Below are 25,229 nucleotides of genomic sequence, written 5' to 3' on the forward strand. Positions count from 1 at the left end.
GCTTTGGATAAAAGCGCTATATAAATGCAGGCCATTTACCATTTACCATTTACATGCCTAGCCTGGTAAACTAACCTGATGACGTGACACATGCCTAGCCTGGTAAACTAACCTGATCACGTGACACATGCCTAGCCTGGTAAATCAACCTGATCATGTGGCACATGCCTAGCCTGGTAAATCAACCTGATCACATCCCCCTGCTCTCCCCCTCCCTTCTCCTGCTCTCTCCTCTTTCTCCCTTCCCCTGCTCCTTCCCCTCTCCTCCCCAACATTCCCCATTCCCTGCCACTTCCAACTCTCTCCTCTCTCACACTCCCCCTGCTCTCCCTCCCCTGCACCCTCCCCACCTCCTCCCTTTCCTGATCTCTCCCACTATTCCCCCACTATTCTAAAGCATGGCACTCATTCTACCCTAAAGCGTGGCACCCATTCTATCCTATATTTCCATATTTTCTATATTTCTCTATCATATGATTGTTCGATGTGTTATTATTACTACTGTAATTTGCTACTGTTGTGTCAGATAGCCATCCTTTCCCTGTTCTCTCCATATACTCTCTCATACTCACCCTGCTCTCCCTCCCCACCTCCTCCCCTTCCCGAACTCCCCCCCCCCACTATTCTAAAGCATGGCATCCATCCTATTTTAAAGCATGACACCCATTCTCTTTCTTTCCCCCTTCCCCTGCTCATTCCCCACCTCTCCTTCTCTGTTCTCTCCTCCCCCACATTTCCCATTCTCTCCCCACCTCCTCCCTCTCCCTGCTCTCCCCTCCCCCACACCCCCCGCTCTCCCTCCCCCCTCCCCTGCTCTCTCCTCTTTCCCCCTTCCCCTGCTCCTTCCCCACCTCCTCTACTCCCAAACATTTCCCATCCCCTCCCCACCTCATCACTTTCCTGCTCTCTCCTCTCTCACATTCCCCCTGCTCTCCCTCCCTTCTCCTGCTCTCTCCTCCGCTCTCTCCTATATTTCTATATTTTCTATATTTCTTTATCAATTGTTCAATGTGTTATCATTACTACTGTAATTTACTACTGTTGTGTCAGCTAGAATTATCTAGACATATTTTCTGTGAAGCCCTCTGGGACATGCTTGTGAATTAGGGCTATACAAATAAACTTGACTTGACTTGAAACCAACCTGATCACGTGACACATGCCTAGCCTGGTAATAGGGCTGTCCCAAACGATTATTTTCTTATCGATTAATCCAACGATTATTTTTTCGATTAGTCGATTAATCTAACGATTATTTTATATATTTTTTTTAATTATATATCAATACATTTACCCAAAACAAATAAATAACCAAAAACTTCTCAATTTCAGTATTTTATTTAACCATCTCATTCTCTTTAACAGTCCAACATAAAATCTCTCAAATAAAATTAAAGCAAGAGCTTGTCCTCAAATAAAATGAATATAGTGCAATTCAAAATAAAATGGTAGAATAAATTAAATTCAAGTCACTTTCAGGAGGAATACCAAAAACCTTGTGCAATGTCAACTGAGTTTAGCAGCAGTCCAACATAAAATCATCATCTTACAGTACAATGATGTGCAATTTTCAGTAACAGTGCTCTAAATTTTGGAGAAAGACAAAATGCTCCATGTAAGATGGTCACACATCATCCAGACACAAGACTGTGTCTGTAGCATCCACACCCAACATGGGGCTTGGCTTGCACCAACTGGTCTTAACTATGCCTGGTCGTAACTCCTACGTCGGTTAAGACCAGTCTTTAGAGTGGACTACTGCACCAACAGGGCTATTACTTCTGGTCTTAACTAAGTGATTTCCACTTTCCATATGGACCCCCAGTATTGGTTAGTTGTTTATAACGTGACTATATTTATTATAACGTTTATGTACTCCGGTTTCCAGTTTATAACTCGGGTCTACAGCCAGAGTGCTGAGGGGTTGTAGCTATTGCGCAACACACAGATTCAGCCCGCAAACCGGAGTACGTTATAACGTTATAAATATAGTCACGACGTTAACAACTAACCAATGCATGTAGCGTGCGTCGACGTAATTACGTAGTTGACGTCATCGATTACGTCGACTCGCTGGGACAGCCCTACCTGGTAAACCAACCTGATCACGTGAATTCAGATCCTGTTTGGTTCAGTGGATCAGTCTGGCCTCCAGCCCGCCCCAGCCATTTCCAGAAATGACAAAGTACACGGGCCAATCAGGGGCCGGCCTCATATTTGACAACGTAACCGACCAATCGGGGACACCGCTGGCAAAACTGTATGGCGGTTTCCGAAGCAACGAGCGGTAACGTTAACGTTAGAGTAAACACAGCCATAAGTGCAGTCATTGTTTATTGTTTAATTGGATCCCCATCAGCTGTCATACAAGGTGACAGCTACTCTTCCTGAGGTACAAACATAACAAGAAAATACATACATGGACAATAAATAAGCACAAAAAAGAAAATTACAATGGATACTTTAAATCACAGAGAGGAGACACAAATGACAAGAAAAAAATGCACAGAGAAGAAAAAACAAGAAAAGAGAGCTATAAACGAATGAATATAATATACCGTACTGTGCAGTGTTTCCCATACATAAAGGAATTTGTGGCGGGCCGCCACAAAAGGATTTTGACTGCCACAAAAAGATGTTGACAAAAAAAAAAAAAAAAAATTGCAGTTCTTTTTTTATTGGCACTTGACCAAACTACCGAGCAATAGTCAAGATGAGACAGAACTAGTGATTGTATAACCTGTTTTCTAGAGTGACCAGGTCCTCTCCTCTCCCTCCCCCCTCCCCTGCTCTCCTTGACCTCAGCAGGTGTGTTATGTCGGGGGGGGATGTGGAGGTGTACCTGTCCCAGGTGCATGATGGGAGTGTGTCGTCGGGCTTCCGGGCGCTGTACGAGGAGCGTCTGCTGCTGGACGTCACGCTGCTGATAGAGGAGCACCACTTCCAGGTCAACCAAAACCACACACACATGCACACTAGAGCTGCAATGTTTAGTCCATTAATCCAGTAGTCGATTGACAGAAAATTAATCGCCAACAATTTTTTATTATCAATTAATTGTTTAGAAAAAAACCTAAAATGATCTTCTTCCAGCTACTTAAATGTCAATATTGTCTTCTATGGGTTGTTGGTCAGGACAAAAGAAGGCATTTGAGGATGTCATCTTTTGCGTTGGAGAAAAAGTGGTCGACATTTTTCACCATTTTGTGACATTTTATAGAACAAACGACTAATCGATTAGTCGAAAATAATCAATAGATTAATCGATTATGAAAATAATCGTCGCCACCCTGACACACACACACGCGCACACGCACGCACGCACGCACACACACACACACACACACACACACACACACACACACACACACACACACACACACACACACACACACACACACACAGCTTTTATGCATGGTACTTTATGTGAAACAAACACTGCAAAGTGTGCACAGGCACATGGATTGTGATGGCTCTGCATCAAACAGGATCCTGATTGGCTGCCTGTTGTGGTGTTTCTTCTGTTTTGCTGCTGCCTGGATGGTTAACTAGCATAAATAGCGTTTAATATATATAGCATTGAGCAGTGATGTAGTTCCACCCTTGGGTCAGTCCCGTTCATTGAAAATGTCGCCCCCTAGCGGCAGAAAGTCAACATTACAGTGTGACTAACAAACAAACAAACAAACTAATGGAAGGAGACCAATCCATAGTCGCCCTCCTTTGGTGGGGGGCAATAAAGAGGGAGGGTTTGAATCCCGTATTACGTGGTGAAATAGACCCTTCTCACGCGGGCCATTTTGTGTCGAAAAGGCTGGGTAAACACTAAACACAGGTGTAAGCAAAATACTAATGAGTGGTTCAAACGTCCATGATTGGAATTTTTGAAACCCTCATTAGTGTTTTGCTTGCACCTGTGTTTATTCTGCCTTTTCGACACAAAATGGCCCCCGTGAAAAGGGTCTATTGGGACAACAACTGTACTGTATCCCTCATGCCGGGATCAGACTACACAATATTTTTCGTCTTTCATGATGTCACCATGTCAGACGAGGCATTGAGGCAATCATTCTGCCATCAATCTGTGACGGGAGAGTGGCGACACTACAAGTCTGATCCCGACCACGATTGCCAACTCTGACGCAGAACATCGGGATTCGGGAACGACCCGCATGCCACAAGTCCATTTTCTCATGCAGTGAAATCTAATTGATAACCTCACAGAGTGAAAACATGATGAGTGCACGGGCAGGCAAGACAGACAGCACAGCGCCACAGCAGGAAACAAGAAATAGCCTATAGGTTACAAAATCCAGCCAGGTATATTTGTAGCCTACAATATAATAGATTGTGTAGCGCACAGCATGCTGCTGTGGCTCTCCCTCACTCTCCCTCTTCTCTCTAATCAGGCAGGCAGAGAGTGAGTGAGTTGCTATGGTTACGGGGAGGGGACGCTCTGTGTTTCTATGGTTACGGGGAGGGGACGCTCTGTGTTTCTATGGTTACGGGGAGGGGACGCTCTGTGTTTCTATGGTTACGGGGAGGGGACGCTCAGTGTTTCTATGGTTACGGGGAGGGGACGCTCTGTGTTTTGTGGACTCTGACCCAAGCCAAGACACAATGAGCAGGTTTAAACGCAAGGTGCGTTGTTTTATTTAAAGTCTTAAATCAGGATCTTCCCTTATCGGGGCAGGTTTCAGAATGACGTGAAGCAAATTAGGCTAGGTTTAGCCTGCGGGCCAACGCAGGGGAGTTTTCCCCTCAACGTTGCCAGGGCTCAGTCCTCGGTTACGAGCTCCAGTAGCGTGCCTGCGGGCGAGAGGAGACATGAGCGGTCAGAGCACAGCAGACAGCCAACATCATATGCTTAAGGAGAGGAGTGTAAATAGTACATACCGCCCGACAGCAAGGAGAGGTCCCGTCTCGAGGAGAGCCAGCCACATAGTGATCATTCAGAGCCGAGCCTGTTAACTCATTCACTGCCAATATCTGACTGGCATTTTTGGCACAGGCCAAGTATTTCCATAATGTTTGGTCATCTTTCAAGACCCACAGTAAATTCTGTACTAGGACTACAGTGATGTCCAATACCTCGAAATGAAGATCTAAGTCTCTACTTTCACCCCCAAAAAGAAAGTTAGCTTTTAGCATGTTCTGTACTCTACTTATAACCCTTTTTATACACCCCATGTTCACCAAAAAAGCCTGTCTGGGAAGAGAAAAGGGAGAAAAAAGCATTTTTGTAAAAGGGCACAATCTCAGGCATAACTCACTCTCAATTCTTTTATTTTGAACTGTATTGACATCAGACATGTAAATATTATTCGTTAGGACACAAATGACAAAAAAAATATATATATATATATATATATATACACACATGAAGTGCTTTTTTTTTACATTCAACAATACAGTTTACTCGGTGTGAGTGTGCAGACAGACAGACAGACAGACAGACAGACACACCGACAGACAGACAGACAGACAGACAGACACACACACACACACACACACACACACACACACACACACACACACACACACACACACACACACACACACACACACACGATCCCCCTTTTAGATTTCTAACCCAACATAGGATAAGCAATAACCACGCCCTGTGGCGCTGGGATTGGCCAGGAGCAACACTGGAGGGCGAGCAGCCCAGCGATTTCATGAACCAACTGAAGAGCTCTTGAGAAGGACAGCGGGCTGCTGTGAGTGCCTTCTGCCCGCTGCTGCCTAGCTGTTCCTGTGTTTATTTTGATTTGTTCTGGTACACCGCCCTCTTCCATGTCTCCCTGTCATATCTATGATCGTTCCCGTTTTCCCCTCGGCTATTCAACACGTCCTCACCGCCCTCGCAAACTGATCGATCATTTCCTCATTCCTCCGATGATCAAACACATCTCTTGATTACTTTCTCCCGTTTTCTCCTGGCTGGCACAGAGGAAGGCGACTCCAGCTCGGCGTTTCAATTGCGTTTCTCCTGTCTGCACAAGGAAGCGTTACCCGTTCTCTGCTTTCCCTCTTGCTCAATTTCAAAACAACAGCTGCGGTATGTGTTTGATCGCGTGCTGTCGGCTACCCTTTGAAGGCAGGGACCTGTGTCTGTGTGACAGGCTGGGCAAGTGTTTGCTGCAGGCGCTGCACCAATAAAAACAAAAACACGTCAAACACGTCCTTGGCGGGGAAGGCCATTGCTGATAACACGTCAAAGACGTCATTGGCGGTGAATGAGTTAACTAGTCAGACTGATTAGGAATCTGTCTCAGCTGGGTGAGCCACGCTTGACGCTCCCACTGATTCAATAGGTAATTTGGGAAATACCTCTCATTGATGACGCGGCCCAAACAGCGTCTCTGTTGGGAACCCCAGGCTCTGATGTCACTGTGGTGGCTGGTCGTCCTCCCCCTCTCACCTGCTGGGGGGTAAGCTGCAGAGACTCCACACATCCTCCCCCTAAGCTCGCTGCCTGTGCGGTGAGCTTCACTATCCCCTGCTCCATCTCTTCGTGACATGGCATCGGCGTGTGGTATGTCTTTGCCCGGTCTATGTTCCACTTTGAACTTATAGTTCTGTAGTTCCAGGAACCACCGCGTTACCCGATCATTTTTGTCCTTATTCGTCGACATCCATTTGAGGGGGGCGTGGTCGGTGACGAGGGTAAACACCCGGCCCCATAGGTAATAGCGTAGGTGGTGAATGGCCCATTTCACTGCCAGGCACTCCTTCTCCACTGTCGAGTAGTTTCGCTCATGTTTCAGTAGCTTTCTACTTATGAAGGTAACGGGATGTTCGTCCCCGTCTACCATCTGGGCCAGTACTGCTCCTACTCCTGTCCCGGAGGCGTCTGTGTGGAGGACGAACGGCTTGGCGAAGTCTGGTGCTATGAGCACCGGCTCTCTGCAGAGTGCCTCCTTCAGGGCACAGAAGGCGGCGTTGGTTTCGTCCGTCCACTGGACATGGTGGGGGAGCTTCTGGCGCGTTAAGTCGTATAGGGGGGCTGCGATGGTGGCAAAATCTTTCACGAATTTTAGATAATAGGCTATTAGTCCTAGGAAGGACTTCACCTGTTTTTTTGTCGTGGGTCGGGGCCAATTTTGTATCTTCTCCACCTTCTGTATCTGTGGTTTTACGCACCCCCGGCCTATGGTGTACCCCAGATAGTTTGTCTCCGTCCAGGCCAACCGACACTTCCGTGCGTTGGCTGTGAGTCCTGCTCGGCGGAGGGCTCCCAGCACCGCTTCCAGTTGCTCCAGATGTTGCTCCCAAGTGCTACTGTGGATCACTATGTCGTCCAAATATGCCGCCGCATAAGCTCGATGGGGCTGGAGGACTCGAACCATGAGGCGTTGAAAGGTGGCTGGGGCGCCGTGTACGCCAAATGGGAGGACGCGGTACTGAAAAAGGCCGTCTGGGGTTGCGAACGCGGTCTTGGCCCGCGCTCGTCTGGTTAGGGGGACCTGCCAGTACCTTTGGTGAGGTCCAGTGTGCTGACGAACCGAGCGGGGCCCAGCCGCTCGATCAGTTCATCCACTCGTGGCATCGGGTATGCGTCAAATGTTGATATTTCATTTAATTTCCTGAAGTCATTACAGAACCGTAGGCTCCCATCTGGCTTCGGCACGATGACTATTGGGCTGGACCATGGGCTGTGTGACTCTTCTATCACCCCCAGCTCGAGCATTTTCTTCACCTCCCCCCTTATTGCTTCTCTTCTGGCCTCGGGGATACGGTAGGGCCGCTGTCTCACCACTTTCCCCGGTATTGTCTCAATGTCATGCTGTATGGTGTGTGTCCGCCCGGGCAGCTCAGAGAAGACATCTTGGCTTCGTCCTATGAGCTCCTTGATGTCCTGTAGTTGCGCGGGACCCAGGTCCTGCCCGATGTCCACCGTGACCGTCGGGGGAGGTCGTGTTTGGGTGCAGGTGAGGAGGGCTCGGGGGGCGGGTCTCTCGGCGCCGTGCCACGGCTTCAAAATGTTCACATGATAGAGTTGGTGGCCTTTCCTCCGCCCCGGTTGACAGACCCGGTAATTCACCTCTCCCACCTTTTCTGTAACTTCAAATGGGCCCTGCCACTTGGCCAGGAATTTACAGTCGTGGCTGGGGACCAACACCAGGACCTTCTCGCCGACCTGGAACTGCCTGGGGGTGGCACCTTTGTTGTAGGTGCGCGCCTGGGCTGCCTGGGCTTCCTCCATGTGCTGTCTCACCATCGGCCACACCTTTTTCGCTCTCTCCTGTAGCCGGTCCACATGTTCAATGACACTCCGGAGGGGGGAAGGCTGGCTTTCCCACGCCTCCTTGGCCAGGTCGAGGAGACCGCGGGGGTTGCGGCCGTACAGTAGCTCAAAGGGGGAATATCCGGTGGACGCCTGGGGCACCTCTCGGATGGCGAAGAGCACATAGGGGATCAGCTGGTCCCAGTCCTTCCCGTCCACGTCAATCAGCTTTTTCAACATCTTTTTTAATGTTTGGTTGAACCTCTCTACGAGGCCATCGGTCTGTGGGTGATAAACAGAGGTTCTGATGCGGGTAATATATAACCATTTGTATAGTGCCGTCATGACCCTCGACATAAAGCAGGACCCCTGATCCGTGAGCACTTGTTCCGCTATTCCCACCCGGCTAAACAACATGAAAAGTTCTTTGGCTACATTCTTGGCATTAGCCGTGCGTAATGGTATGGCTTCAGGGTAACGAGTGGCATAGTCAACGATTACCAGAATGTAGCGATGTCCTCGGCCTGACTTCGGGAGTGGGCCCACTATGTCCATTGCCAGCCGGGAGAATGGGACCCCGATGATGGGCAATGGAATCAGGGGGTTCCGGTACAGCGTCCGGGGGGCTGTTTTTTGGCACTCACTACAACACATACAAAATTCCTCAATGGCTCTTTTCAGGCCTGGCCAATAGAAGTGGCTTAGCACCCGGTCATACGTTTTCTGTACTCCTAAATGAGCCCCCAATTGGTGTGTGTGGGCCAAATACAATAGCCTAGGTAAACCCAGCCCCCACGTGACCTGCTCTCTCAGTTCCCAGTCACTATGGTCTAGCGAACGGGCCATTCAAATCGATTTCCGCGGCGATTGAAAGACTCGCGCAGACCCGCAGCCACCCCGCAGCCAATGAGTGACGGCGTGACTGCCAACATCAGTCCTGCCGTGATCGGCCAATCAGAGAGTGCGTCTTTGTCAATGACGTATAACAGCTGCAGCGGCTAGCCATTAGCTTTTGGTCTTTCCAAAGCATAGCTCCCGAGCTAGCTACTAGCTATGGCTATGAACAGCTACAGCTACGTATTGTTGTGTCGCCGTTAAATGCGCTAATGGAGGACCAGATACGCGAGGCTTCTAATCTGGGAATCAAGGCGTTGCAGATCGGTGGGGTGAATGATAAAGACAAGGACATGGACGCTGCAAGCTTGTGTATGCAAGTCCAGAGGCCTTGATGAAGAAAAAGTGGCGAAATATGCTGGCACCGGCTACACGAAAATTAACGTTATTAAATGCTGTAAGTTAACGTTAACGGTAATTCTCATGTGTATGGTTTATTTAGCCTACTCAATCTCTTCTGAGATTATAACGTTAACCTGTTAGGACGCTGTGAGCTTGTGTATATAAGTCCAGAGAACTTGATGAAAACAAAGTGACAAAATATCCTGGCATCGGGTACACGAAAATTAACGTTATTAAATGCTGTAACGTTAACTGTAATTCTCATGTGTATTGTTTATTTAGCCTACTCAATCTCTCAGCCCATGTTGATGCTGAACCAAATGACCAGTCCGGCTGCAATGGTTGATTTGTGAGGTTAATGGCAGCCAACAGAACTTCATATTGTTTCCATACTGTACTGCATGTTGTACTGTTCATACTCAAATTGTACTTTTTTGAATGGAACTGAATAAAAATGTTTTTGTTTGATACTCTATTCTGTTGTATTGTCATGTGAGAATGAAAACAGCTATATTAATAGTACTTCAAAACAGTGGTTCTCAAAATGTTTCCACATAAGGATCCTTAAACTGAATAATGTGATGCTAGACCTGTGCTTGTTTATTTAGCAAAAAAAGTGTAGTTAAAGTTATACATTCATAACTTGTTCTGCAGTCATCAATCAGACAATTCTCCAAAGCAAGTGTTAACTACATTCAGAGTGAGCCAGTTATAAAAATATAACATGTAACACATCACAGCAATACTGTAGCCTACAGTCCAGTGGTATGGTGGGCTAATTGTTTGAATTATATCGAAATATATTTGCATGGTGTAGCATGTAATGCAGTCTGTTAAGATACTTGTAGCTAGATACTCTGTGACACAGAAAGGCAGACAAGCTAGCAGCAGGGATCTTGTCACACTGATTCCAGATAAACCCGTCTGTCTAGCCAGCTATACAATATTACCAGGGCTGTAGTGGTGGCTAAACGCACGTAAACGGCGTTTACGTACCTTTTTCAATGCTCTGCAGCGTTTAGGCACCTTTTAAGATCGTTTACTCACATGTTTGAATCGTTTATGCACACTTATTATTGCACGAGTTTTAACACGTTCGCGTAAACTCCGTTGATGCGGAGACCACGCCAAGCACGTCACACACCAAAAGAAAAGGAAAAAGATTACACATGGGCATGGCACTGACCAGGATCTCCGCGAACCGTAGCCTATTTTTGTGGAGCGCTCCACGGGAAAGGTACACGGCCCCGGTCACGTTGGTGCCTTTATCGAGCTGTGCTTGCCTGCCCAGACAGCGCTCCCTTCAAACAACTTAACGGTGCCATTGTGCCAGCGATGCGCAATGCGCATTTGGAGAGCTGAACATACGGTAGGTAAGGTTGGTTAAAAATGTGTGTCCGGAGTGGGGAAAATCATATAGGCTCACCGTTTTACAATTGAAGAGTGAATCACTGGTGTAAGAAACATGATTGATTTCCCTCTGATCAAGTAAAGTTTGTAACATTAGGTGCGTGCGAGTCGACTTGAATAGTCCAGGTGCTACTGTATAAAGCCAATATAATACGACCATGTTGAAAACTATCTAGAAACATACTTGTGGTTGTTGTGCCGAGATCTGTATAAATAAATATTGGCTGACTAAAATTTAGTGGCCAGAGTGGCAGAACCACTTTTATTTCCATGTACAGTATGTTGTCTACCTATCCTTGCCCAATGTGTTTGTGGACAGTTTGAATTATATATTGGTATTCAAGAATCACAGATTCAATCTGTCTACATACTTTTAGCTATAAAGCTGAAGCTGACAATCACAGGTACAGTGTGTGTGAGAGAGAGAACTATATTACTCTTCAAACTGTATATACTGGGTTCATACAAGGTCCTTTAAAGTAGGCTACCTACTGTATAATTTAACTTTTCATACCTGGAGAAATTCAACAAATGTTCAATAAATACATTTTATATTGATTGTTTAGGCCTAATTATTTGTAAAGTCACAACACATTAGAGATGTGTGTAGTTCATTTTGCTCTCAAATGCACCAGGTTGATGAATTTTACTTTAAAATGTAAAAAAAAAATCTTCCGGGGGAGAATCCCCCCGGACCCCCCGAGGGGCAAGGCCCATCCCATAGCCAGCTACTTTTTCTATCTGGCTGGCTACTCAGAAATGTGGGGGAACCCCCTGATATACCTTATAGGGCTATATGATTCAGATTAAGTTGTTCTATATACTCTCATATTTTGTCTTGTATATCGGTCACGGAAGCTTATTTATCCGCCGTTATAACACTGCCGGTGCCGCGTGAGAAAGCTGCCTCGAGTCAAAAGTATAGTTTACCCACCTTTTTTTTTACCACTACAGCACTGAATATTACTGTACCATAATACCACAAGCTAAAGCAGCATATGCCAATGGAAGGCTGGGTAGCATTAGCTAACGTCATCCAGGCTACAGTAATAGGCTATTATAGTTATGAAACGCTGATTCAAACGTTACAATAATAAGACACAATACTGTAGCTAGAGAGAGTAATTTATTTCAGAGCACCAGATATCACCATATTTAATTTCAATAAATATAAAGCATTCATTGATTGAAGCAGAGTGCTGGTCGGTTAAGTTTATCTGTCATGTCAAGCGCGTTACGCTGTCACTTACCTAAATCACGTTAAATCGACGAGAGATATATATAGACCCAGGATTACATATATGTTTCACATAGGGTGGTGTTTTCATTTCGATGTTTTATTTGGTCCAATATTGAAATGTCCTACAATTGCAGGTTGTCTTACCATTACACAAAATTGAGATCTACCTTCATATCTATTTCGGCTCATTTGGTTGCTATTTAGTAGCGAAATGGAGTAGCAATGCATGCTGGGAGGAAGTGAACATTTTTGTTTTGTTTTTTAATAAAAGTAGGCTACTTGTGATATCTCACGTGGTCGATCATCATTGCAAATTTAGCCCAATTTGTACAAATTGCAGATGTGAACAGCTAGGTTTAATGACAAATATGGAATATCACCCAAGGAAATACCACGGTTTAATGCCAACAGATAAACCATACAGATTTGCTGTAATTGTGAACACATAAGGGAGCAAAGACATGGTTTTCAAGTATAACACAATGTACAACTTTTATTCAAAGACAGGATTGAAAAATATAGGTCACTTGTATTCACTTCAGACAAGACACTACGTTAAAGTCTGAAATTTACCTAGATTTGCTATAAGAATTGACATTTCAGCTTGTCACCTGATGTCATTATTAATGGCTTAACATCTAGCTAGGTTGCATCTGGAATATGATCTGGATTATGTATAATATACAGCATTTCGGTATATTCCTACCTCTTAACATATAGCTAGCTAGGTTGGATCTGGAATATGATATCAAGGCTTGATACATTTGTAGCCTACTCATACAGCAGTGTGAAGCTCATCTAGCTAGGTTGCACCTGGAATATGATATCAAGCCAGTAATGTCAGGTCTCAGTCGCATTCACGCTAACCTCTTAACGTCTAGCTATAGCTAGGTTACATCTGGATTATGTATAATATACAGTATAATACTACGCTATAGGTCATGACATTCACATTAACGCCTCCAAAAATCTACTGTAGCTAGCTAGCGTTAAATAGGTTTATCTGTAACCACGCTGAAATGTGAGGGCATTAACGTTAATATTTCAATTAGGTCAAACACACCTTACCGTTATGACTGCGGCCGTTTTTGATTAACATTAGCGTTAAGTCCATGATCAAATCTAGCATTTCGGTATATTCAGTGTGTGTGTGTGAAAAGGATGTTAGCATGCTAGCATTATTAGCACAGAATGTATACAGTCCATGGTACAACGTTAGGCCTTCAAGTCCTGAGGCGAACAGCACCGGAGGATGAAGTCTGCAGACTGGCTAGGCTCTTGCATTCAGTGTCCAACAAGCACGCCTGTTTCCTCATCAGGTTGGCAGCAGCTGACTGAGAAGGGTTTAGAATTAATACCTGAAAGAATAAACAGAGAGGACGTCAGTACAGTAGACACATGTAACAGTTACAGTATAGATCCCCGTTATGAGGTCTGTTGATCAAAATATCACCTCAAGCTATATCGAAATCGCGTTTTAGTGGACGGGCAGCGATCATCCAAACGGGTTCATAGCTGGTCTGCGGCTAGCTAGTAGCTAGCAACGTAGCCATCGATTAAAACAGCGTTACATTTATGATCTTTTAGTGATGTTGGTAGACACACGTAACAGTATATCCCCGTTATGAGGTCTGTTGATCAAAAGATCACCAAACGCTATATCGAAATCGGGTCTGAGCGGACGGGCAGCGACCATACAAAGGACAGCTTGTACAAGCTGGGGCTTCTCATCACCTGGACACATTTTACGGCGAAATTATCTGATAAACTGGCTGCGCATAACATTACTTATTTGCGGGAGTGCACGGGGGAAGTGGAGATTAATCGTGCAGCACTAGTACATTAGGTTATAAGTACATACCTCAGTCAGACTCTGGCAAATCCGACATGATTTGCTATCCTGTTGGTGTAGTTTCACACCAACCCTCTCCAGGCGTAGAAATACCCCCTTCTCGAGTGGTTTGCAGCTGCCCAACTTGCCTTTAGAACGAAGGTTTCTTACACAACCTGCAACCTGTGGTTGCTAGCAGTAGCCTAGTGAGTTAGCTAGGTGGAGTTAGCTCGAGCGCTAACAACAAAGGTCGCAGAGCGATGACACCATCTGCTGCACTGCGCATGTGCTCTGTGCACAAAGCTGGTTGGATGAAGGTTGCGTAATGGAGCGGTCTATCGGGGGGGGCCCAACAACCGCAGGAAATCGTTTAGCACAGGCGGGGGACCAGACCATAGTGACTGAGAACAGGTCTGAGAGCAGGTCACGTGGGGGATGGGTTTACCCAGGCTACAAATACAACACCTGGGTCACATAGGTTTTCGGCACCAATAATTTGGTCACGATTTCCCCCCCCTTAGTTCTGATGGCTCTATACAACAATCCATTTTTTTATGTGAAATGAGGAAAGGTTTGCCTCACCCCGGTACAGTGGTGGCCATCTATGGCGGCGACGGCTCTGCGGGCGGCGTCTAAGTTTGGGTCAGCCCACTGGGCGGAAGCAAACTCTCCGCGGGGCGGAGGTCCAGGGTCGTCTGGGAGCGGAAACTCAGCGAACGCATCCTCTTCTAGGGGGGGCGTGTCATCCTCGGCTGGCCCGGCCGGGCCGTCTTCAGCAGCCGAGCTTTCGGACCTCGGGCCTTCAGAACCGGGTCGAAAGGCTGGGCAGGCGAGGTGCGGACGGGGACCCCGTTTTCCCCTCGGTTTCCCTCGTCGAGGGGGACCAGGGCGACAACCGGGACTCCAATACCGGCCGAACAGGGGGCAGTCGGTGCCAATCAGTAGCGGTACCGGGAGGTTGGGCACCACGCCGGCGGCGACTCTCACCTCGCCTCTCGGTGTCTGGACCCGGATATAGCTGACTGCGTACTGCTTCACGTCTCCATGGACGCATGTCACCGGCATGTTCTCCTTCGTTATGACCTCGGCTAGGTCGCCCCGGACGAGCGTCACCACACTGCCAGAGTCGAGGAGAGCGTGGGTGTCGGTGTGGCCGACTCGGACCGGTAGGGTCGCCTGCTGGTGAGGGGAACCTCCGGTGTGGAGGGAGGGCCGGGGTTCGTCTCCGGCGGCGGACGGCATGGAGACATCGCGGTCTGGGCAGGTCCAGGAGATGTGGTCATCTTGACCACAGACGTAGCACCTCCTCAGAGGGCGGCCGCTCTGTCGGACGGAGGGCGCTGATCGCGCGGTGGGGGACCCGGTGTCGGCGGCGGACGGCGGTGGCTGTCGCGGCCGGGTCGGTCTTGTGTGGCTGGCTTGTGGATGGGATCACTCTGTGTGGAGCGCATCATGTCCGCGCTGACTTGGTGGTTCTCCAACAATGCCACCAGGGCATTCAGCGAGGTGGGGCTCACCTGGGCTGCATACTTTCTGGCGTCGGGCGGCAAGGAGCGAATGCATCTGTCGATGACGAGTCTTTCTATCCAGGGGGCCTCCCCCGGGGACGTGAGTCAACTCTGTGTTAGTCTCAATAAATCGGCGACCTGGGAGCGGGGCGGCTGGTCGGTGGCATACGCCCAACCGTGGTACCGTTGCGCGCGTGCAGGGAGGCTATAGCCGTAGCTGGCAAGGATGGCGGTGCGTAACCTTACAAAGTCCCGGGCCTCTCCCATGGACAGGTCCCTGCAGACCCTCTGCGCCTGTCCCGTGAGGAACGGGGCGATGATGCCTCCCCAGTTGGCCGCCAGCCATCCCTCTCTCACCGCCGTGCGTTCAAAGAGTTCCAGGTAGGCCTCGACATCATCATCGGGGCTCTGTTTGGTGAGTACATCTCCGGGTGCCCGTGAAGTAGTTTCGTCTTTATCTATTTTTTTTATCAATTCTTGTACAGCCTGCTGTAGTTCCGTTTGGCTTTTTATCAGCGCTAATAGAGCCTGTGCTTGCTCCATGATATGTGAGGTTGGCGTTGAATCAGAGTGCCTGCATTCTCCACCATTTGTGGACTCTGATCCAAGCCAAGACACAATGAGCAGGTTTAAACGCAAGGTGCGTTGTTTTATTTAAAGTCTTAAATCAGGATCTTCCCTTATCGGGGCAGGTTTCAGAATGACGTGAAGCAAATTAGGCTAGGTTTAGCCTGCGGGCCAACGCAGGGGAGTTTTCCCCTCAACGTTGCCAGGGCTCAGTCCTCGGTTACGAGCTCCAGTAGCGTGCCTGCGGGCGAGAGGAGACATGAGCGGTCAGAGCACAGCAGACAGCCAACATCATATGCTTAAGGAGAGGAGTGTAAATAGTACATACCGCCCGACAGCAAGGAGAGGTCCCGTCTCGAGGAGAGCCAGCCACACAGTGATCATTCAGAGCAGAGCCTGTTAACTAGTCAGACTGATTAGGAATCTGTCTCAGCTGGGTGAGCCACGCTTGACGCTCCCACTGATTCAATAGGTAATTTGGGAAATACCTCTCATTGATGACGCGGCCCAAACAGCGTCTCTGTTGGGAACCCCAGGCTCTGATGTCACTGTGGTGGCTGGTCGTCCTCCCCCTCTCACCTGCTGGGGGGTAAGCTGCCGAGACTCCACAGTTTCTATGGTTACGGGGAGGGGACGCTCTGTGTTTCTATGGTTACGGGGAGGGGACGCTCTGTGTTTCTATGGTTACGGGGAGGGGACGCTCTGTGTTTCTCGGCACTTCAAGTTGAAGTCGAAAGGAACTCGTAATAGTCAGCCCGATGAAAAGACTAGCATGCCAGTCTTTTCGTCGGGGTGTCGTGAGTAGGGATGAAACGATAACTGGTTTTAAAGATAACCGTGATAAAATTCCTTACGATAACCATACCATTTCAAATTTTCATTATCATTAAAACCGTGGTACTGTGATCACCGTGTTACCATGATTACAGTGCTTTCAAAAACATGGTAAATACTGTCCATCATCAACCAAAGTTAATCCTAACCTTAATGCAAACGCGCAGCCTTGGTGAAATGATTTCAGTGAGTGTGTTCAGAGATTTTTCAATATAGAACTTGGTGAAATTATTTCTGTGAGTTTATTAGTACTTTTTGAACATCTTCAGCACATTTTAACAAACCGTGATAATACTGATAACCATGATCATTTTGGTCACTCTAATCGTGATATGAAATTTTCATATGGTTCCGTCTCTACTCGTGAGGCGTCCCAGACTCCCCGACGCTGGTCTTTGATTATGTCACGCTACAAGAGGTAAAGACGGCCGTTCGTCATTTCCAACATATTCGGCCCGACGCTGAAAATGTGTTATGCCAAATCGTTTTAAAATCAGGCTGAATTCGTGTAGTCTGATCATCTCAGTCTGAGCATCAGGTTGCCTTTGAGCAAGGCTCTTAACCTAGCCTGATATTCAGACTGAATTGTCAACCTGTAAACTCAAGAACAGCCAAATCCACAACTGTAGAGTGGGCATGGCTTCGAAGATCTGGAGCCAGGCTTCTCTTAACCCCTAACTGCTCAGTAAAACAGTAAAGACTGTAGCTGAACCTGTCATGGCTGGCAGCACCCAATGTGTGAAACTCTGTTAGTGAAAGAAAATGTACATACTGAAGCAAGAAGCATGCTTCAACGTAGCCTCTAGTTTAGGGGCGGCTGTGGCTCAGGAGGTAGAGCGCGTCGTTCACCAACCAGAAGGTCGGTGGTTCGATCCCCGGCTCCTCCAGTCCACATGTCTCTCTCTCGTAAAACTCTCGTAACGGACAAGCCCGTCTTTTATTGTCACACGAACACCACAACACATGCATGCGGCCACAACACACTCATGCTGACGGTGGCCGGTGAAAAGTGTCCTCTGCATTTAACCCATCCAGGCATGTCCTTTCCTCCGGGGGGCAGGCCAGGAGCAGTGGTCGCTTTCTCGTACAGCGCCCGGGGACCAACTTCGGATGTTGTCGTCACTGGTCGGATGACGATGACGATCTGATCTTCTGCATGTTTTTAGTGGGGGGGTTATATACGGAGGAACCCCCTGGGGGAGCACGGGGAGAACATGCAAACTCCACACAGACAGAAAGGCCCTTACGACGAGATACCCCACCTGGGCAGTAGGCACTGAAGATATGGGGGGGAACACAACCACAGCGCCCACAGTGTCCCAGGCGAGAATCGAACTCAGGACCTTCTGACTGTGAGGTGACAGCTCTACCACTGAGCCACCGTACCCCCATCGAAGTGTCCTTGGGCAAGACACTGAACCCCAAATTGCTCCTGATGGCTGTGCCAGCACCCTGCATGGCAGCTTGCCGCCTTCGGTGTGTGAATGGGTGAATGTAGGCACATTGTAAAGCGCTTTGGAGTTTGGATAAAAGCGCTATATAAATGCAGTCCATTTACCATTTTTAGGATGTTGATGGTGGCAGAGAGACATACATACTCGAACGTCAGCTTGGGAGTCCCCAGCAAAATGAGTAAATTGTGTGTGATTTTACCATGGTTTCAATTAGGCCTGCACGATATGAGGAAAATCTGCGATGTGCCATAACATTGTTCAATATAGCGATGACGATACGACTTGTGATAAATAAACAAATATTAAAGTATGCATATTAGCTATACAGTTCCTATGTCTTTCTGCTTTAATAATGCTAACATAGACCCCAAACACAGCCTATGCCCACTGAATAAAGAAATGAAATACACAATGACTCTAGCTGAAACTACACACAGCGTGTTTGGGCTTTGGCAGAGGGGCGGAGCGCACTGTTGCAAGGGAAAGGTGTACGCTGGATTTACAACACAAGACAAAATGATCAGATGCTGAGTGGGAATGCATGACATATGTAAATAAAACCACTTTTGTCATTCATTGCGTTTGAGGCAGTCTTTGCGATGAGTTTATTGTGCATGTTCATATTGCGATGACGATGAAAATACGATTAATTGTGCAGCCCTAGTTTCAATGACTAGAAGTTAGCCCAAGGAGAGAATGTAGTAAGTGCATATCCTTGGTCATAGCCAGTGTTGTAGTACTCCAGTCCAGGACTCGGACTCAAGTCCAATTTTCAGTACTCGTGGCTCGACTTGAGGCACTGATGACTCGGACTTGGACTCGGACTCGAGCGTTCATGCATTCGGACTCAGAAGTTGGAGACGAGGACTCAGACTTGTTAATTGATGAAGACCGTTTTCTGTTTTGTTTTGTTAGTTTTTGTAATGAAGTCCCTGCTTGCGCGGACTTCTCCCCTGGTGTGGCGTGTGCACGCGCACACCCGAGCAATGAAGCATGAGACGAGAGTGAGCGCTAATATTCACCTCGCATCACCGCTGCAAGATTCATCTGACTTTTCCTACGTGACATCTTTCGTTTCTCACCTTTTTACTGTCTGCCTGAATGTCCAAACAGTAAGTCATATGTCCCCGCTGCCCTCCTTCAGTCTGCGCCTTTCTTGCCATCGCAACAAATGGCAAATTTCTCCATTTCAATGTAGGGATCTCTCTCTCTCTTTTCCCCTCCCTCTCTACCTCCCTCCCTCTCATGAATGTACCATTTCTATGAGCAGTCAATAATTCCAATAACTGTAGGCTACTTTAACATTTCTCAGTCATTGCTACATGTATAATACCTATAGGCCAGCCTATCGTTTCTAGAATAAGTCAGTAATTTCTATAATAATAAGGCTACTAGTAGTAATCATTGCCCCCAGAAAGCAGCCATGGTATTTTTACACAGCCATACTTGGCACCTCAAATGGCCTGATTGTTGACACAGGAGATCTGATTTTTGATCTGATGTGCATTATTCTTATTCCCACATTACTGATATGGTGACAATATGGAAACATATTTACTCACCGGGTATGACGTTAGACACCAGGCTGGCACAGAAGGGACGTTACACTGTAACTCTCTCTCTCTCTCTGTGTGTGTGTGTGTGTGTGTGTGTGTGTGTGTGTGTGTGCGTGTTGTCCAAACTCACCAGTAGTAGCGAGCGCACTCGATGCAAAGAGAAAAACGTAGGTGCAAGGCAAAAGGAACCATTTCGGAGAGAGAACAAGCCAGGATGCTAAATATCATTTCACAAGTTTACTAGATCATCTGGGCAGCAGCAACGAATGTTTCAGCCAACAGGCCTTCTTCAGCGTTGTGCTGTATAAAGCGGAAATGACAACAATATACAATCGTACCGGAAATACATTCAATTATTCAATAAAGCATTTTACAAAAACACCATATAACCACCGATAGAAGAAAGGGTATAAAATACTGTTATAAAGAAAAGCGTTTACAAGTTACACACGTCATAGAAAGCTACATTAAAAAAACCAATACAAAATATGTCTAGCACACAGTCAGAAATACTTCAATATCAAGCTACAGTATGTACCAAGAACCACTGAATAGCAAAAGTTCCATTCTCAAACAATTCAAATAGGTTTTAATGCCAGCATAGGTATATAGCATAGGTGTACTGCAAGTGAGGTTGGCCACCCTGACCTGTAGCAGATTAGGTAAGAAGTATATACCTAGGCCAGTGGTCCTTCTGTTCCAACTTCCCAGTACAACAGGTAGGACCATAAATAGATATACTACTGGGAGGTATATATAGAAAAACTGCAAATAGAAAAATAATAAAGAAAACAAATCTAAAGAAAACAGCCTGTGCTGAGTGTGTGCCTGCTCATCTCTCTCCCTCTCTGTAAACTTTAGACACAACTAAATATGTATAGGCTTAGGCTGGGCAGCCAATGCCATCATCAATCAGCTAACATTAGGGGCATATGACAGCTTCAAATGGTTGTTAAAAAATTGAATCATTTATGTTTTTCATGTCATTCTTTTTGGAAAGTCAAGCTTATTTATTTGTAGGCTCCAAATCCTCTTATTTCACTCAATGGTCTTTGTGCCCTAAAAATGTGTGATGATATTCCAAGCCTGCAGACTCAACTTTGATGACTGGGACTCTGGCTCTGACTACATTATGTACTGTTGTAGCTTTTTATTTCTTGTAATTGTGTAGTGCTGAGTGTCAAAACGACCACTTTGGCCTCCCTTGCACTTTGCACTGGTCACTTTAAACCACACTAGCACTTTAAACTGCTACTTTGTACTTATATTGTGTTTAACTGTGTCTGCACTTTATGTTTTTATCCAGGATGTTGCGTGATGTTATGCCTGGTTTCTATGTTTTTATGTTTTGCTGCAACCCAAAGTGCCCTTCTGGGACGTAAGAATAAACTTGAACTTGAACTTGACTGGACTCAGGTAATGAAGACTCGACGCGGACTCAACTGGGATTCATCTTTGCTGACTGGGACTTGAACACTGGGGACCCGAGACCCGACTTGGACTCAAGATATAGTGACTTGACTACACTGGTCATAGCTTTCATTCTCTCCTGTACATTATAGTATACTGTACTTGCACTGTTCACGTCAGCTGCGTCCAGTCACATTTGTGGGGAGCTGCACGGTGCCTATATGCGGCGAGGGCTTTGACACCCGACCATATATTTCACTTTAGTCAACCTTGCCCGGATAAATAAGGGTTTAAAGCGCACATACATGGACAGTCGGACAACAGTTGTATCTGTTGACAGAGTGTGTGTGTGTGTGTGTGTGTCTGTGTGTGTGTATAAATATTTGTGTCCCTTGTCTTGCAGGCCCACAAGGCGCTGTTGGCAACGCAGAGCGACTACTTCCGGGTTATGTTCACGGCAGACATGAGGGAGAGGGACCAGGACAAAATCCACATGAAGGGGCTGACGGCTGCCGGCTTCCAGCACGTCCTCCGCTTCATGTACTACGGCTCACTGGAGCTGAGCATGCCCACTGTCCAGGAGATCCTGCAGGTAACACACACGCACACACAGAGACACACACACGCAGACAGACAAGACACACACACACACACACACACACACACACACACACACGCATACACGCAGACAAACAGACAGAGACACACACATACGCACGCACACGCACGCTAGGGTTGTGGCGATCATCGACGATGTCGGGCACAGCTGATGGTCTCAGCCCCCACCATCGTAACATTGTGATGTCTAGTATAAGAGCCATGTGCACTGCATAAACGCATTTACCAACCCGTGCTGAAGCAAGCATCATTATCTACTGCTGTGCTTTAGGGGTGCACTGATCGATTGGTCAGCGATCGGAATGATTTTCAGCCTAAATATGAGATTGGAGAATTCCGATTTATGCTGTTATGTGCCAATTGTCAAAACCGATTGACAACGCAAAACACAGGAGCCATTTTCGGTGGAGTTGGTCGCAGGTAAACACAGCTGAAACCATGTTGAAACATAACGGCAGTGTCATTAAGTGTATGAGACAGACACAACACGTCATCTGTAATGTACAGTATGCCAGGATAAATTACCTTGTGGGAGAAGCAATACACCAGATACCAATACGTCATTTTGTAGACGGCTGCTGGCGGCACATGTTCCCGCCCCCTTTTAGGGGGGAAACACAAGCCTCTCCCCGTTGACCTCAATGTAAAATAGCACTACCAAAAAAAGATATAGAAAAATAACAGATTCAATCTGGTTTTTAAATGACCCCAAAACACCACGACATGACAATATATTACAACTCGGCGGCAGGCCACAAATGCGCAAGATACATCGGAAATATGACTTTGACCCATCTAAAATCATGTGACTCATGACCCGTCTCTGACCTAGTTCCGGTGGCCACACCTAATTTAGTCTTCCGACATTAAATGCTGTTGTAGTGGAGCCCAGCGTCGTTGTAGGCTACTTGGCTCGGGGCTGTAGTGACATGAGTCACATGATTTTAGATGGGTCAAAGTAATATTTCCGGTGTATCTTGCCCATTCTATGGTCAGACGAGTTGTAATATATTGGTGTTTTGGGGTCATTAATAAATGAGATTGATGCTGTTATTTTTCTATAATTGTTTTGGTAGTGCTATTTTACATTGAAGTCAACGGGGAGAGGCTTGTGTTTTCCCCCTAAAAGGGGGCGGGGCCTAATTGGCGCTCTGATGTGTAGTAATCCTTGCAGCAGACAGTTGAGCACGATGATAACAGCAACTCCTCATGTTTCCTTCACTAGAACCGTACTGCACTCAGGCTAGTTATGTTAGCTCTAGTTGGCTTGCTAGCTAGCCGCTGGGTAACGTTACGTTGGTTGATTTGCTAGTCTTTACTCTTGTCCTGCTTATAACATCAGAGTGGCATGAACACCAAACGATGTAAACAATGGTTCTGGAAGTTCAACGTTAGTTGCTTTGATTGAACCTTGAACTACCAAGACTGAAGCGGAAATATTTCTCCGTTGGGTCGGGTTGCCAGATACAGCGAGGAGTTTCCAGCACAAAGACTGCTCAAACCACCAAAATGCACACAAAACCGCCCAAGCAAATGCAGGTCTATTGTAGGGATGGGCGGGAGTACTCGGGTACTCGAGTACTCGTTCATAACGTCAGTACTCGAGTAACGTTTCCGCTGTTCGGGTACTCGCCTCACTCCCAACCCCTTTAAAAATCGTCTAGATCTACGCGCGCATCGTCTTGTGGATCTGGCAGCATGAACTGCACGGGCGTCAAGTCAGTCAGAATGTACAAGTATGTCATCCGCTTTGTTGCTTTCAAAATAAAACGCTTATTGTAATGTAACCTTATTTATTTTGAGTAATGCGTTAGAGCCACAGTTTCACGCCATATAACATCACGAGTATTTTGATACAAGTTTTGCTGCTTTGTTTGTTGAAATACCCTTTTCTCCTCCAAAGTGCATAAATAAGCTATTTACTTTTATTTAAGTAACATTATTTTGAAAGTTTTAACCGGACGTTTTCCAGCTCCAGCTGCTGGGTTTTCTTTCCCATTGACACTCACAAACATAGCCATGTAAAATGTAAGGTTATTCAATGTAACCTCATATTTCGAGTGAGGTATCTCACCTAATGGGAAACACCTTTGAGCGTGACTGATCATGGAGACCTCTGCTCTGTAAAATGAAATGATAAATTATTGTATTTATCTTTGTCCTACATAGCCATTTCTGACACCTAGTAGTAGGTGCACAGACTTGCTCAATTGAATCTTATGTTCATTCTAATTGGCTAAAAGTGGGCAAATTTTGAAATGCAGGGTGACAGAGGCTGAAGCAGAGTAGGGTGGGCTGCTCCTGTCATCCTGCATTTCAGAATTTCGCACATGTGGTCTCAGCTATTGTGAATTGGTGCTTGTTTACAACCTGTCTTCTTCTTCCCATCTGCCCCCATCCCTCCCTCCTCTCCCTCTCTCCCCTCCCTCCCTCCTTCCCCGCCCCCCCTGGCAGGCGGCCATGTACGTACAGTTGACGGAGGCGGTGGAGTTCTGCTGCTCATTCCTGCTGGCTCAGATCTGTCTGGAGAACTGTGCGGAGGTGATGCGTCTCCTGGAGGACTTCAGTGTGGGTGTGGAGGGCGTGCAGGAGCAGCTTGACAACTTCCTGCTGCACAACTTCGTCCCCCTCATGAGCCGAGCCGACTTCCTGTCCTACCTCAGCCTGGAGAGACTGCAGGTCGGCTCGTCCTCCGTGCCTTTTAACTAGTGTTAATTTTGTCAGTTATTTTCTTAGTCTTAGTCCTGTGTCAAATGTCCTTGTCAGTTTTTATCATAGTCCACCTCATCCAGTTTATATTTAGTCAAGTTTTACTCTCATCTTACAGGGAGTTTCTCCAAACTTTTGAGTAGCCAGTCAGATTGAAAAAGTAGCCGGATCATGTTTGCGGCATTTCTTCCAGTGGTCCTTTCCCCCCCAATTAATAAACAAACCTCAAATATGTATCCATGAGCGTGCCAATTGAATTAATACAAATAAACATTCCTATAAAGGCCTAAAGCTCAATTTAATTATAAAACAATATCCATATTTCAAAACACAAAGAGGCAATGTACATTTGTTAGAACAAGGAAAACGTTCTCTGGTCTATGAAATACGGGGGCACAATTTGATACAGAAAGATATAGCATGTATTCAATATGATTATATTAATCTCTGATACGTTAAATTTAAGATTAATTCAATTCAAAGTATTATCATGATGCAACATGCATTTGCTACCAGAATGGCTCAATACAGCTCATTGGCTATTGTTGTAATTTAATTAGGCTATAATAAACCTTTATTTAGACCTTTTATAAAGAAAATGCTTGTATGTACAGCTTATTGCTTGT

General features: G+C 46.5%; 1 protein-coding gene across 2 annotated transcripts in view; it reads left to right on the forward strand.

Moving 5' to 3' along the window:
- The window catches only part of klhl15 (kelch-like family member 15), a gene marked incomplete at both ends in the record, with an annotated part of 74,375 nt that overhangs the window by 18,998 nt on the left and 30,148 nt on the right, over positions 1 to 25,229 (forward strand). Inside the window, 3 exons of one of the 2 annotated variants that reach the window (XM_083658489.1) lie at positions 2,806 to 2,947; positions 21,680 to 21,868; positions 24,349 to 24,573. In XM_083658489.1, the coding sequence (XP_083514615.1) occupies positions 2,806 to 2,947; positions 21,680 to 21,868; positions 24,349 to 24,573 (556 nt within the window). The remainder of the gene's footprint in view (positions 1 to 2,805; positions 2,948 to 21,679; positions 21,869 to 24,348; positions 24,574 to 25,229) is intronic. The other variant, XM_083658490.1, reaches the window with a different exon arrangement.

The sequence above is a fragment of the Poromitra crassiceps genome (assembly GCF_964638095.1).
Source record: "Poromitra crassiceps genome assembly, chromosome: 2".
Taxonomy (NCBI): Eukaryota; Metazoa; Chordata; class Actinopteri; order Beryciformes; family Melamphaidae; genus Poromitra; species Poromitra crassiceps.